This window comes from Takifugu flavidus, chromosome 9, assembly GCF_003711565.1.
Source record: "Takifugu flavidus isolate HTHZ2018 chromosome 9, ASM371156v2, whole genome shotgun sequence".
Classification (NCBI taxonomy): domain Eukaryota; kingdom Metazoa; phylum Chordata; class Actinopteri; order Tetraodontiformes; family Tetraodontidae; genus Takifugu; species Takifugu flavidus.
In genome coordinates, this window is record NC_079528.1 from 7068449 (window position 1) to 7083261 (window position 14813).

The window sequence follows — 14813 nt, forward strand, 5'->3', positions numbered from 1 at the left end:
TGTCCCTGCTTTGCCTCCCTCTGCCATGTGATTAGCTCCCATTAAGCATCCAATCCAAGCTGCTCAGCTTCCCAACACATTTAAAAGTCATAAAAAGAAGCAATCAACAGTCCTGGACCAGACCAAAACTCTCATTTGGAGGCTGCAACAAGGGCGTGCAGAGAATTCAAATGGTGACAGAGTAGTGCTTGACACAGTTTGGTGGGTGACCGGCGGAAGATCCAAATGACTTATGTGTCAAATGCCTACTCGTGTCCAAGAGATACCCAACGGGACATAAGTGGAGCCAGAGTCTCCCACAGGACTAGGGTCCAAACAATTTGGCTGGATGATTAGACTTTCTCCTACAGCCGGAGAACAATTTAAGCCACATTTGTCAGTGGTGATATAAGTGGACTGTAGCACACAGATTTCATGCAGGAAATGGCTGAGACGAAGTGCAGAGACGATGCACTGTCCTCTATAGTGGTAGAGAGTGCAAAGAGACAAAGACAAATGTCTGGTAAAAAGACACTGAGCTGACCCTTGGCTCACTTCTTCACTTTCACACATTTTCAGAGCTCCTAATGGTTAATGGTCCCATTATAGCCTTTTCAGATTTGCCTACAATATACTCATTTTTAAAGGAATGAAACATTTTAAGAGTTGGAGATACGTTAGTTTGGCTCATTTGTGTATATCTGGGTGTAATTTAGTTTGTTCACTATCTTGTGTAAGTATGCCACTAGATATGCAGCTGAGCAGACAGCGCACACAGTGAACAACATCCCTTTAATAAGCTCTAGCAAGAAGACTGGGTTCTCTAGGTCAGAGAGGAAATCAAGCTCTTAAAGTCAGAGAAAGTGAACAAAAATGAACTAAAAACCAGAGCAAAGCAGCATCCTGCAAAGGAAAAATTGGTATGCAGACAATTAATTCGCTCTGTTTTTAGGAAAATATTACATGAGGAAAATATCACACAGAGAATAAGCAATAAGTCGATGAAAAATTTAAGCCATTTTTTTTATTTTGTAGTCTGATTCCTTTATATCAAAGCAATGTAAAAACATTCAGTCAGAACCCAAATCTTTAACCCACTGGGGACGACATTCCCAATGATATTGGATGAATATTAACAGAAAAATGAACTCCGATTCAACAGATTTCCTGAAGCCATCCAGTCAGAATGTGTCTGGCTGGTGTTTGGCCTCCATGAACTGCGTGTGCAACATCTGGGCGTGCTTCTGATGAAACGATGGATGGGCTCCCGGTGGATCTCTTCCCAGACCTGGATTAAGGCATCAGTCAGCTCCTGGACAGTCTGTGCTGCTACGTGGTGGCAGTGGACGCAACGATGATGTCCCCATGGGGCTCGATTGATTTTTGATCTGGGGAACGGGCAACAGTCAACGGCATTGATGCCTTCATCAATGCAGTAAATTCAAACAACAGAAGAAACCCACGCCCCACTGATCCGATATCTGAATGTAGGCAGCAGGCGAGGTACCTCTGGGTCATGGACAGTCTCCCTCCCAGGACTATTACTGACTCCGCACCAACCCGATGGTGCTGTGGGATGTTGCAGGCAGCAGAATGTCTTCAGACACAACTGGTGTTGCCAAAAGCAACCTGGGCTGGGCTTTGCTGGGCAGCACGGGCCTCATTTGTGGCCACCATAAAGCGCTTCTTAATAGGAGTTATCTTGCTAATCACCTCTTCTGTCCACCTGTTTCTGTCCCAGTTGAACAGCAGCTGGTGGAATCGACTCGTAATGATTGTCGGTTCCCAAAAGTGGGATCGATTCTACAGTTTGATCGCTCAGAATTTAAATCGACTAATCAGTTTTGATTGACGGTTCCAAACCGGCCTTTCCACTGACGACACCATCTTGATGGGACTCCACATCCATCTTTCAGAGCCTAAATTCGTAAAAGACCCTTGGAGAAAGATGCCTTCTTTGCCGCAGCTGCTGATCTGTTGGAGCCCAGTCGCTGTGCAGCACACGCGTGAAGTGGAAATACTGAAATATTTCCACTGTCTTCCAGACACCGGAACATATGGACTCAATCGCAGAGTGTCCTGACTGATCTGGGAATGCTAACGCTCCTTTAGTTTTTAGACTTGTGGGAAATCTATTGGATTAAATGTTCTGAGACTAAATGAGTGAGGCTCTCCCCAGTTGCATCTACAGCTCATTTATTTTCGCAGATTACAGTTCTGTTTTTTTAAGTATAACATTAAACAAGCTGAACTTTTTTTTAGCTAAAAGTAGAGTTTCACAAGAAACTCCACCATAATATTTATTTATATGATGAATATTGACTTCAGGCACGGAGACAGAAAACACTGTAAATCAAGAATGTACTCATAAATGCAGGAAAAAAATAACAGCAGATTATTTCCAAACACAATTATGATTATGTTAATTTGTGAATCATTAAGAGAAGAACAGAAAATAAAGGATGGTAACGGAGGAGGAAAAAGACTGAAACATACCAACATCCAGGAGTGATTTTTAAAAAATGTAGTAAAGGTTCAAATCAAATCTAATCAAAATCAAATCAATCTTTATTTATATAGCGTCTTTTACAATCAAAATTGTTTCAAGGCGCTTTCCAGAATCCCAGGGCCTAACCCCAGACAAGCAACAGTGGCAAGGAAAAACTCCCCTTTAACAGGAAGAAACCTTGAGCAGGACCAGGCTCATGTAGGCGGACCCTCCTGCTGATGGCCGTTCAGTGTGTTTTGAAAATCTATCAGAGATTGAGCCCCTTTCCAAAGGTTAACCTTTAAATTTTGTCCATCAGTCTTGAGTACAGCTTTTAGAAGATGACGGCAGACTAGAAAAGATTCACCAATCAAACAGTGTTTCGGATGTTTGGAAAGTGGAACAGTTTAGCCCTGGTTATATTTTTCTGTGCACCGCCAGGCTGACAACAGCAGCACACATTTGTGAGGCTCCTTTGGAATTTTCATCACAAGTGGGCGTAGACCACATCTATGTAACTGGTATTCTATGGACTGACGAGCTAGAATTGGACTATTTGAAAGCTCCTGGAGAATGTTTGCCCATCAGTTTGAGACCCTGAAACCCAGCTAAGAAATGGAAACCAGTTGGGAAAACCAGTGTTTTCTGTATTGGTGTTACTGCAGTTACTATAAAATGATGAGAAAACATGCTGTGTCTGTAGGTTAGCTCTTCAGGGAGCTAATCTAACCTCAAAAAAGAGCTACCTCCACTGGTAACATGTAACACAACAGTGTCCCTCTGCCCATTTGTGCGCTACAGTAAACTCTTAAATCATGTTGGGTCCTTTGCTGTCACAAATACAATGTTTGTATATCTGCTTTAGTCGGACTACAGGGACAGAAGTAAGAAGAAGTCACAGCTTATCTCTTCACCTACAGGCCACAGAGGTATTTGGGCTTTAGGTTTTCGATTTGGGTGATAATACTGACAGCTGCTGAAGTTTAGCCACCCGCCTCACCTCTTACATTATGTTCAAGCGGACAGGACTGTGGCTAAAGGGAGAGAGAAGGGCGAAGCGTTGCTGTCAAATGTTTAAACAGAGATAAGAAAACCAATTGACTTCATAATGTCAGGGACAGTAGTAGCTGTCATATCCTCCACTCGATCACTGAAGAGTGCATATAGAACCTGCTATCACTCAAGGAGCTGCAGATGCACCTCAACTAACATTTCTAGTTGATACAAGAGACAAGATTAAAAAAAACCCGGGCATATGGCCAACGCCAGAGATATGAGATAACATAATAATTCTTCAGCTTCGCACTATCAAGCTAATTTGTCAGCCACTTAAACAAGCAGCATGAGTCCTTTATCTTTTTTTTCCTGATCCTGCAGTCACAACTGCACCATTTCCATCATCTCTTCCATCTTCAGAGTGAGCATGAACACTCAAGCTCCCCTCTTTCCACAAGAACTGCTGCAGCTGAAGTCATCAGTGTCCACTTCACACTCGCAGTGCCAAAATTGCTGCGTGCTACTTACATTTCTGTGGCTGTCAGAAATTCGGATGATATCTCTTGTTGGTCTGAACCAGACAGTGGGACATAATTATGTTGTGTTTCCTAGTATTTCACCCAGCAAGCTCAGTCTGCTGCGCCGGGTTTCCTGAGCCACAGCGCTCTCGTGTGCACCTGTGTGCGTGTGTGCGCGTGTGCGCCTATGCCTAAATGTCAAAATACACAACCCCGCATTTACGTGTTACAGGAGTGTGTGTCATATTCAAGTGAGTGTGACACACCAGGGGCTTCAGCAAAATGAAGGGGAGCTGAGGCCTCATCCAGCCCATAATATTAATGGGGGCCGGTGTTCTGCTGCTTTGGCACAGCAGTATAATAATGGTACAGTGGACCCACTCGTTGCTGCAGCATCACCATCACAGTCTTAGAGCAGCACCTAGTGCTGAGTGTGGAGAAATTAAATGCACCTAATCTGATCTTTAGGTCTCTGTTTGCCTCTCCTGACAGAAAATGCCGTTAATTAAAAGACGTAAAAACGGCGCATTCTTAGTCATTTTCTGTGACTGCGACATCCTGGGTCTGCAGCCGCTCAATGCCTGTAAAATTCTGCACACAGGCTTTAGAAGAATGACAATCTAATGAAACATGAAACGGCCGTTAATTAGCTTTAACCTTTTCTGTCCCTCCTGCACCAGCTGGTGGTCCCGGTACAAAAGCATTCAATTACTGAACAAAGCCTAAATATTCATGTTGTAGAAATCATGTCTTGTATATTTAATATTTTTACTTTTGTGGTGTATATATAGTATATATTCTGCTATAATCCCAATACTAATTTCAGCACACTACAGCTTTATCAACAATTCATGTAAGTATTTTGCATTATTTGTGGATTCAAACTAGATTGTTTTCATAGCACATTAGCTATTGTTTGTATATGTAGTAAGGTTTCTCGCAGGGTTCTTTTAAAAAGAACAGGATCTTTCATTTATCTTTTTTACTTTAATTTTTGTCTTCTCACTACTGGGTGATGTTCATGTGGATGTATCATAATAAATGTATGTATAAACGTATACATCATGTTACCAGTTGACTCATGTTTTTACTGTATAGAAGATGTATGTTGAGCTAACGTGTATGTGAAAATATTTCATTTTTATGGTTGCACATTTGCACGAACCGTCAATGCGGATTTCTAATGAAGCGCCAGAGTTACGTTGACGTATTTCCGATAGTCCTTGAACGCAGCATTAATTTCGCCAACTTGTTGCGCAACCGGAACCGGAGCAACGCCTCCTTCCTCCTCCCCGTCTGTCCGCGTCTCTCTCTCCCTCCTCCTCCCTCAAACTGGGACACACGTTTCGTCTCTGCTCACAACTCACTAACGCAGTAACATGGCTGCTCACCGGGTCATTGTGTACGGCGGAAATGGCGCCCTGGGCTCCAAGTGCGTGCAGCATTTCAAGTCGAAAGGATGGGTGAGCGCTCGTGAACGTGCACGCTAACGCGCTGCTCCGTTGTTGCTAACCTGTTTCTGTTTTTGTGGCATTGACAGTGGGTTGCTAGCATTGACATGTCTGCAAACGATGAGGCGAACGTAAACGTGACCGTTAAGATGAGCGATTCATTCACAGAACAGGCGGCACAGGTGAGCTGACTGCGTGTTATTACTGTTACAACCAACCAGGGCCGAGGGAAATGAGCCACGAGCATCAGCTAACGTCAGGTGTAAATTTGGTGATTGCATTTGTCATTTTGATTTGTACCGTCATTTGTAATTCACGCTCGTTTTAAATAAGTGAAATAATATTTGCCACATAAGCTGCGTTCAAGTCACGCTGGGGGAACAGCGTTGGTGGTGGTGGGGGGGGGGGGGGTTAATACAGGTTTAAAAATAATTAGATTGTATTTGAAAATATAGATTCATTTGAATAATTCGTTACTTTTGGTGGTTACATTGTAAATAACAGCAACTTTGCGTATTTAAATTTCTGTTGAATATTCCGTTTCCAGTCCTGCATCAGCCAAGTAGTTGACTCACATATCCATCTTTTTTCCTCGATAGAAAGATCTTTAATGTCATCTTTCGTTTTGTGCAGGTGACATCAGATGTGTCCCAGTTACTGGGGGAAGACAAAGTGGATGCCATTTTGTGTGTAGCAGGGGGGTGGGCTGGAGGAAGCTGCCGCTCCAAAGGTCAGGGATGAGCGTGTGTCATATTAATGATGTTCATTTCCTTAACATCTTTATTTATTTCCTGTTGTTACTCTTTGCATTACCCCTCCACCTTTCTTCCTGTTTCTGTGTTGTGCTACAGAAGGTATCAAGCGTTTTATGTTGCACTTGTTTACTATATTTACTGCACAGACCTTGAAACCAATATGAGACAGCTGAATTTTGATTTTGTGTCTTAGATTTATATAAAAATACAGATCTGATGTGGAAACAGAGCGTGTGGACCTCCACTATCTCCAGCCACCTCGCCACTCTGCACCTAAAACAAGGCGGGCTGTTGACTTTGGCCGGCGCCAAAGCCGCCCTGTCAGGCACCGGAGGTGAGTCACATATTTGTGTCAACACGACGACCTGGTTCGTTCAACCCTGACGTGTCCTATCAGGGTCGCAGGTTCGCTGATGTAATGGAGGGTTTACGGTCCTGGTGTCGTTGTTTACATAATGGCGGTAATAGAAAAAGCAGCAGGACACAGCTGAGGGGATCGACCCACTCATCAGACACCGCGGGGGGACGAATCAACACGGCTCGCCTCGGTGTGATGAGCAAGTGTCAATAAAATGGATCTGACAAACAAAAGACGGAACAGGCGACAAGCCTGGTGGAATCTGGTCACCTTGTCTTAGACTTATTACCCCCTCGCTTAATTAGCCCTCTCTAAATCGTGCCAGGTTCGATATTTAAATGTAGTTTCTTCAGTTATTCCTTTACAAATACCTCAGATTCCAGGGAAGCACATCTGTAAAAGTGAGTCTGTCTCATAACCAAAGATTTGTTGGAGAAAAGAGCTTTTAGACTTATTTGTGACACCGGCTGGCTGCAGCTCGTCCTCTCTGGAATCAGCAAAGCTTTGGGATGGAGCCAGGCCATGTCTGGCCAGTCATGTGAGCGGCTGGGATCCAATCAGTCCTCTGCACAATGCAAAAGCCCAGCTCAGCACTTGGTACAAAGATCACTAACGTTAACTGCAGGCTTAGTAGGACAATGACTTTATTCACTGATACGGTTTGGAATTTGGAAAATCTGTTGCTATCTTTGGACTGAGTCTTTGTTCTAGGACGTGGCCCTGAGCAGTACTAAATTAGCACTTTATAGGATGCAAAGCTGCATCCTTTGTTGTTTTTGATGAGACAGAAACTAATGGGTGTTTTTTGACAGGAAGAAAAACAAATATTGCGTTTAGGTGGAGGCATCTGATCCACCTCTCATTTTCGTTGGGCCGTATCACCAAGTCTTATCGCTTACGTCAGATCTGCGTTACTCGTGCAGCGTGGGGAGGCCATGGGGATCCAATCCAAACATGGGATTCATTGATTCGGCTGAGGGATTAGAAATGCAACATCTAATCATGTCCATCTTCAGCCTGTCGGAAAGCCGCCTCTTCCACCCTAAATTGTGATGTTTAGGAGGAACACTGTCCATCTAAAGCTGCTCACAATGGGAAACTCCATGAATGTGAACGAGTAAACTGATAATTACCAGAACGTGTTGGTCCACAAATATTGGCTGAAGCCCAGAATGAATATGTAATGATTAACAAGCTGGAAGCTAATTGGTTTTCCTTAAGTGTGTTGCCTCCTGGCTGTTTCCAGACTTTCCCTCTCTTTGGTTTAACGTAAAGCCGGCGATTAAAGCTGTGTCACCACCCTTTGATCACAGGCTCTTTTTAAGCCTGTCACATGATCAGGTTCGTGTGCAGATGCTTACGCTTAACATTCCTCACGAGCGCCATAGATATTATGGGGGGAGGCACAAAATCGTTCCAGATGCTGGTGTAATAAAACATTAAGCTGAGCAGCAGTCAGGTAGAAATTTACTCCAAAATGACGTAAGAGAGTAGAAAAGTGTTTGTGAGGCCGCTCTGCCATATTTCTTTGCACCAGAGTTCCTCAGGTATAGAAAAGTGAAGTTCCTTCCATTCGATTTGTGGGTGTTTTTTTTCCACTTGACCTCAACTCAATCGATACCACCACTCCTGAGCAGTTACATTCAACTTTTCTCCTTTTATAACTCTGAATCTTCTGCAGGGGACTAAAAAACAGCCCATCTCACCCACAGGTATGGTAGGTTACGGCATGGCCAAAGCAGCTGTCCACCAGCTGTGTCAGAGTCTGGCAACTAAAAACGGCGGGATGCCTTCAGGAGCTGCAGCCGTGGCGATACTGCCGTGAGTTCTTCTGTGGGGGGATGTGTGCATACTTCTGTGCACAGTTGAGCACATGGAGGGGGCCCACCAATGATCAAGACTGTTTTTTAGATGGCCTATAGTGCAGAATAAGAAAAGTTGAAGTTTTTGCTCAAGTCTTCATTCAGTCTTAATCATCTTCCTGAAATGCCACTTGTACTCCACTAGGTGGCGATCTACAAAACTTCATTTTGCTGCTAAAACGACAACTTGTTTGAACAAGTTCAAAGTACATTTTACACATTATTATTGCACCTTATTCCTTTAAACAACTAGTAAAATCCAAATGATGATTATTTCCTGTTGGATTCTTGCTACATGGGACAAATATTCACTTTCTTGCACATGGCAACATTAGCACGCAGTTTAATAGTGCCACCAGTGCTCCCCTGAAATCACGCACGTGATCTTTAGATCAGTGCCGTCTGCAGAGACCCATGTGGTTGGACCCATTTGTTTGCCCAGTTTAAAGCCACAGATAATGTTTTTGCATTGTCATCCTGAGAAGCGCGAATCCCTTTTGGGGGGTGTTTCCAGCTCCTGCTCTCTCTTTGGCTGCATTTTCCATCCAACCGAGTCTGGTCTCAATCCGCTCCCCTTTGTAGGCGCATATGTTTAGCATTAGCCTCCATGGCTAATCTGGGAACATGTGGGTTTTTTTCTGTTTAGTCACAATAAATAACATATAAAAAGACGCTATTTAATACTGGGTAAAGAAATGTCAAGTCCACTTGAATGTATTTTGCATGACCACTGCATTTGAAACCTGGCTGTTTAGTACAGCGTGTACTCGCCATCTATCACTGTCCTCTCTTTATTCTTCCCCTCTGTCTCTGCTGCTGCTGCTGACGTTGGTGCTCCTCTGGCTTATTTGACAGGGTTACCTTGGATACACCAATGAACAGGAAATTCATGCCTGACGCAGATTTCGGGTCCTGGACTCCCCTGGAGTACGTCACAGAGTGAGTGCAGAGGAGAGATAAGGAGTCATTTTTTTGTTCTTTGTTCTCGTGTTGATGCTCACGTCTCTTGTCGCTGGAGAAATATGATCATATTATTTCTTCTGCAAGATGTGGCCTTAAAATACAATAATAGTACACATCGCTGCCCTGAAATCCTGATCCAAACACAAGCAGACATGGTGTACTTCTCTAATGACCGGATCTATCCGATCACATTTGACCCCCAGCCTACAGTAACATCAGTCCTGGTGTGTCTGATTTAAGCCAGCTGTTGTGGGGGTCACGTTTGCATCTGATTAGTTATCTTTTGTCTGGTAAAGTAGCCTGAACGCCTCATTTATATTATGTTTAAACAATGCTCAGCAAATACAGGATGAATAGAAATTTATATGGAAACTTGGCCATAAAAAAACATGGAGACCTGCTCCTCCGTAGTGTCACAGGTGGTTTATTACTCTTCAGTTTGGGGCTGCCGTGTCTCAGCTGGTAAAAGCTGGATGCTAGATAAGGTTATTAGTTAAATAATAGCCATGGCCATGTGGTCTGGCCTCTTATTGTCTCCGAACCAGCATCTTTGGGCTCTGAATGTGTATCTGGTCATCTGGCCTGAGGAGCAGATGCCACCCAATGAGGTCATCTCAGCCTCCTGTGTGTGTGTGCGTGTGTATTTCCGTGTATGTGTGCACTTGGATTAGTGAAAGATCACACACACATCTGCTGCTCTGGTTTGCTCTATATGTGCTCACTTATTTTACTTTTTTAAGTCTCAAATCTGAATTAGATATCTTATATTTTAAACTATTTCTATATAAACCCTATGTTACTGTTTCTACTAAATTCACTAAAGGATTCACTTGATTCAGCATTTATATTCATATTTATGGATTTTTTTGGTGGTTGCATTAATTACCTACTACCAGGAGAACCCATTAAAATTAATTAAATACCAAATTATTCAGATGCATAATTAAATTCTTGCAACACATTTCAAACATTTATATTTCAAATGTTAAGTGGTTTCTCTCCGTGTATTCTAGGGAGACTTTGAATGGGATTTAATCCGGTTTGATAATCCCAGATGAAACAGATGAGGGTACAGAAATAGAACTAATCCTGGTGGGAGAGGCATCCTCCTCTGTGTCTTACAATGAGCATAATCATTGACTTTAAGGTCTTGTTGCTCTCCAGAATGTTCTTCAACTGGGCTACAGGGGTGGAACGACCCGCCTCAGGGAGCCTGATCCAGCTCCTGACCTCCGGAGGAGAAACCCAGGCTGTGGCCGCGCAGTAGGAGGAGAGGCTGGAGATGTGGAGACAAGGAGGGAGCAGAAACAGATGAAGAGATGAGGGGTGGGGAGGCGAGGTGGGGGGATGTGTCAGAAGCACTGAACTCTGAGGAAGGGGAGGGGAGTTGGATTCAGTGCTGCTGCTGCTCCACGGCGCCACCTAGCGGTTAATCACGACGTTGCAGAAAGTTTAGGGACGGGAAAAACCAGGGTGGGTAGTTGTGGCTAATTATACACACCGTGTATCACACCATACAGTATGTCAGTATTAATTAAAGAATTGTTGAATTATTTTATTTCTGAACACAGTTTAAGTCCTCCAACATACAAATTAGCAAATCTATATTCAACTTTGAAACTGGTACATTATTGAGTTTATAATGTCATTCACGAAAGTCTCAGAAAGCTGTCTCCTCCCAACTGGAAAATAAAGTTAACGTAAAGTGGCCTTAGATTTTCTTAACTTCCAATCAATTGAAAGTGTCCTTGATTTCAGCAGTTGTAATAATGGCTCATTTGTTGTGTGGGTTTTGTACATCGTGTGCAAAATAAATACCAAAAAAAAAAGAGATGAAATTTGAGCTCCACGTGGAAAATGTTTCTGAACAAACCATACATCACATTCTCTCAAAATAGCATCATGAAACTAAAAGTGAGTTCCTTCTATTATCCAAACATTTGTTTTGACTTGGGCTGGACATGCAAATATTGCAAATCTAAAAAAAAGAATTGCACAGTAAGGGCAACAAAATGCACGACAAGCTGGAAAAAACAGTGATGAAAACATCCCAACTGTTTCTGCCTGATTTAATAGAACATATGTCTTGGCATATATTTACATAACCATGCAGCACCTGATGAATGTATAGCTTTACCCTAATTCTCTTCGTGTATTGTTACAAAAATTCCAATTATTCCTTGATGAGGAATCCCAAAAATACAAAGTAGGAAAAATAACAACTAAAGCAAGCGCGTCTTGAAGCTTTTATATTTCCATATAACCACAAGATGGCGCACTGCCACAAGGTTACGTACAGTATATATTGTTTCCAGTCGGGGTCATATCACTCTAAATATGTGCTGTCACAGTCTATAGATAATTTACAGAGGGGCCCTTCAGCATCCAAACCTTTCTCCTTGTCAAATGCAAATTTCTAAATAAGCACAGGCATTCATTTGAAATTTTAATTACCAGGAGAAGATTATTCTGCAGCCCCCTTCACACAAAATGCAGCTGTTTTTCAATCAATCCGCATATTCACCAGACTGCATAAATAAACCTTATAGTCTCGAAGCCCCTCTATGGCCACTGTTGCTGGGGACTACACAGCCGTTGACAAGCACAGGGCAATAAATCACCACAGTGAGGATTAATAGGGAACAGCAAAGCACCCCAGCTCACTGTAGCTGATATGTATTTATTCTAGTTGGCATAGCAATTTATCTCACCATGTGCATGCCTTGTGTGTCCCTGTGTGTGTCTGCATGTGTGTAAGTGTGAAAAGGGCCCGAGGCAAATATAACACATCTATGCATACATTACCTCCCACGATGGCAGCACTATAGAGTGATTGCCCACGAGGATGGAGTCAGTGTTTATCACAGAGAGCGTTCCAGCTGATCAAAGATTACCGCTGAGACAGAGCATGTTGTTCCTGTTACAGCTGGGCCAGATAAGTTGTCACCCAGTGTCACAGATGCTATTGTTTCTTGCAGCGGGGAATCTACAGGAAGCAAATTATTTGTATGTCACAGGTGCTGCCGTGTGCTAACCAGAGCAGTTTTTCCTTTAGAGCATTTCATGTTTCATCCTAAAAGCTGTGACGATGTGTATGCAAATTCAGGAAGACTGATGTGATTTAACAATCGGTTGAACAAGAGCAGCATCATTCCAGGCCAGCAGAGTTGTTCAGATTAGAGGACCAGTGCAGGGACACGTGCAGAAAACCTGTCTGGACGTGTAATTGTTAATCATATCTGTGGTTTTTAAACTAATGTATTTAAAAAAACACCCAAAATGTGTTATATTTCCTGATAAGAGCAGAGATGCTAAAAACCAACAGTGATTTCTGTTCTTAATAAAAGAAGTGGAGGCTGGAAAAGGTTTTCAAGGTTAACATACACACTTATATATCTGTAGGTGTGGCTTCCACTTCACACATTGCATTAACATACAATCACATTTATTCAACCCTGGTTCACCTTACTGGCATCAAACTGGCTGTACAACAACTAAACTCCTTTATCCATCCACAGTTACCAATTCTGTAAGTACTTAAGCCTATCTGAGTGTCAGGATATCTGCAGATCTTTAGATTTTAGTATTTTCTGTTTTCAGAGTTGACCCTCTGGTGGAATTTTATATGTGTTTTTATTTAATTTATTGCATCAATATTATCGGATCACCCAATTTACATCAAATAAAAAGGTAAATAGTACAGGAATATATCTGCAACAGATTCTCCCGCCACAGTCACTGCTTTTTTTTAATGTTCTGTAAATACAACAGTGTCATTATGCCAGAATATTTGACCGCAAAGGCAAAGAAACTATGAGCTAAAATGATTTTACTACACAATCAAGTGGGCAGCGAGGGCTTCACTATCAGTACACCACCAAGGTCAGAGAGAAACTGGTACTAATTTGAGGTCAAACCCGATCATGACCTCTTGCACATTATCTTCTCCAATCAATATCTTTCCTTTGCGCCGGCTTTGTGTGGTTTAAAAAAAACAAAAAAAAACTGAAAGTTGCACCTTCTCAGACCCGCCGCTGTGGTTCAATTAGCAAAGGTAGTTTTCATTTCCAACACACACGCTGCATATAAATTGAAACCATATAAGAGATTGTGTTGCATCACGGAGACACTGTGATAGCATTAGTCTTATTGAGAGTGTGTTGAGGCTTTCAAGCGCAGGCTGTCGCGGTGATTCATGGTTGGAAGCAGACAGAGGAGCAGCGTCCAGTCCTGCTTACATGGAGCCCCTGGAGGTGAATTTCCTGATTAAATCCCCTCAACCCTCCACTCTACCCCCACCTGCCTTTGTCCTGCATGGATGCATGTGATTTAATCTTTGCGTGTGCAGTATACATGCTGGGTGTGTGTTTATAACCATTTATAATGCAAATATAGAGGATTTTATACATCACATGTGGGTGTGGGTGTATTTTGAGCCGGCATCGGTTCTGAGAAACTATCTGAGATGGAGGTGCTCCATGTGGAAGCCATTGAGACCTGACGCAGCAGTGAACGCGGAAGGTGCAGCCAGCTGCTAGTGGTTAGCCCTTGGCTGCTCTTGGTAACCTGACCTGCAGGGGAGGACCCCGTCGGCCTCCCGAGGACCAGCCGCCACATGTGTTGCGTGAGAGTCGAGAGAGACAAAATTGCCTCATGACTTCCTGGCGGCTGGTAGCATAGTTTTCAGTTTTTTTTAAAGGATCAAAACCGACAAATTCCAAAATCAGACAAGATGTGTTCAAAAATGGAACCGTGACCTCAAGGTGGATGAAACGTTTATATCCTGACACTGATGAGGGCTCATGTCAGTCTTTATTTCCAGAACATCGACATACAGAGATAGACCTTGGGAGGGAGGGTAGGACTCTACAGAAAAGTATTTTAGCGCCACTCAAAATAAAATGTTCAAATCAAAGGTCGTTTGCGGAGTGAAATGTAGTGTCTGTCATATTTCTTGTCATATTTGTGTCGCGGCTAAAATAATCCAGTGTCATAGTTTTACAGACTCCTCCATTATTGGCAGCTTTAACCTTTAAGACAACAGGACCAATACTATCAAATCAATCTCCCAGTAAATCTTTTCATGAAAAGAAAAGAACCTATTTAACCAATTTTGAGGCAAACCGAATTTAGCATAATGGTGAGATTAATAATGAAGTTGTATAAATATGACCTTATTTACTATTGATGATTTTCTTGATAGAAAAACAAAAATTCTACATATTCTGTGCTAGATCGGTACAAACAGAGCAACAAAAATTGCCTGTAAGTGACCTGATGGATTCACAGCGTTTTGAGGTTTTTGAAGTGTGATAGTTTCAGATTCCATTTTCCTATAACTGAATTCCCTGTTTGAAATATTTGAAAGCCCTGCCAATCAGAACAATCATAAAGTCTGCCCCCAAAAAAGTGCTTACGCAGATATTTTCCTTGTTTCAGAACT

At 42.6% G+C, this 14813-nt stretch overlaps 1 protein-coding gene and 1 long non-coding RNA gene across 2 annotated transcripts; one reads left to right on the forward strand and one right to left on the reverse strand.

Annotated features, from left to right (window-relative positions):
- Positions 1 to 984: 984 nt before the first annotated feature.
- LOC130531254 (uncharacterized) lies at positions 985 to 4304 on the reverse strand. Its single transcript, XR_008952054.1, has 2 exons — positions 3992 to 4304; positions 985 to 1367 (listed from the first exon to the last, which is right to left on the reverse strand). It is a non-coding gene; the product is annotated as an uncharacterized LOC130531254 (long non-coding RNA).
- Positions 4305 to 5251: 947 nt separating this feature from the next.
- On the forward strand, positions 5252 to 11213 carry qdpra (quinoid dihydropteridine reductase a). Its single transcript, XM_057043288.1, has 7 exons — positions 5252 to 5444; positions 5522 to 5614; positions 6066 to 6162; positions 6381 to 6521; positions 8258 to 8366; positions 9263 to 9346; positions 10535 to 11213. Exons 1-7 carry the CDS (start codon positions 5361 to 5363, stop codon positions 10635 to 10637), a joined length of 711 nt encoding a protein of 236 aa, XP_056899268.1. The 5' UTR covers positions 5252 to 5360; the 3' UTR covers positions 10638 to 11213.
- The last annotated feature ends 3600 nt before the right edge of the window (positions 11214 to 14813 follow it).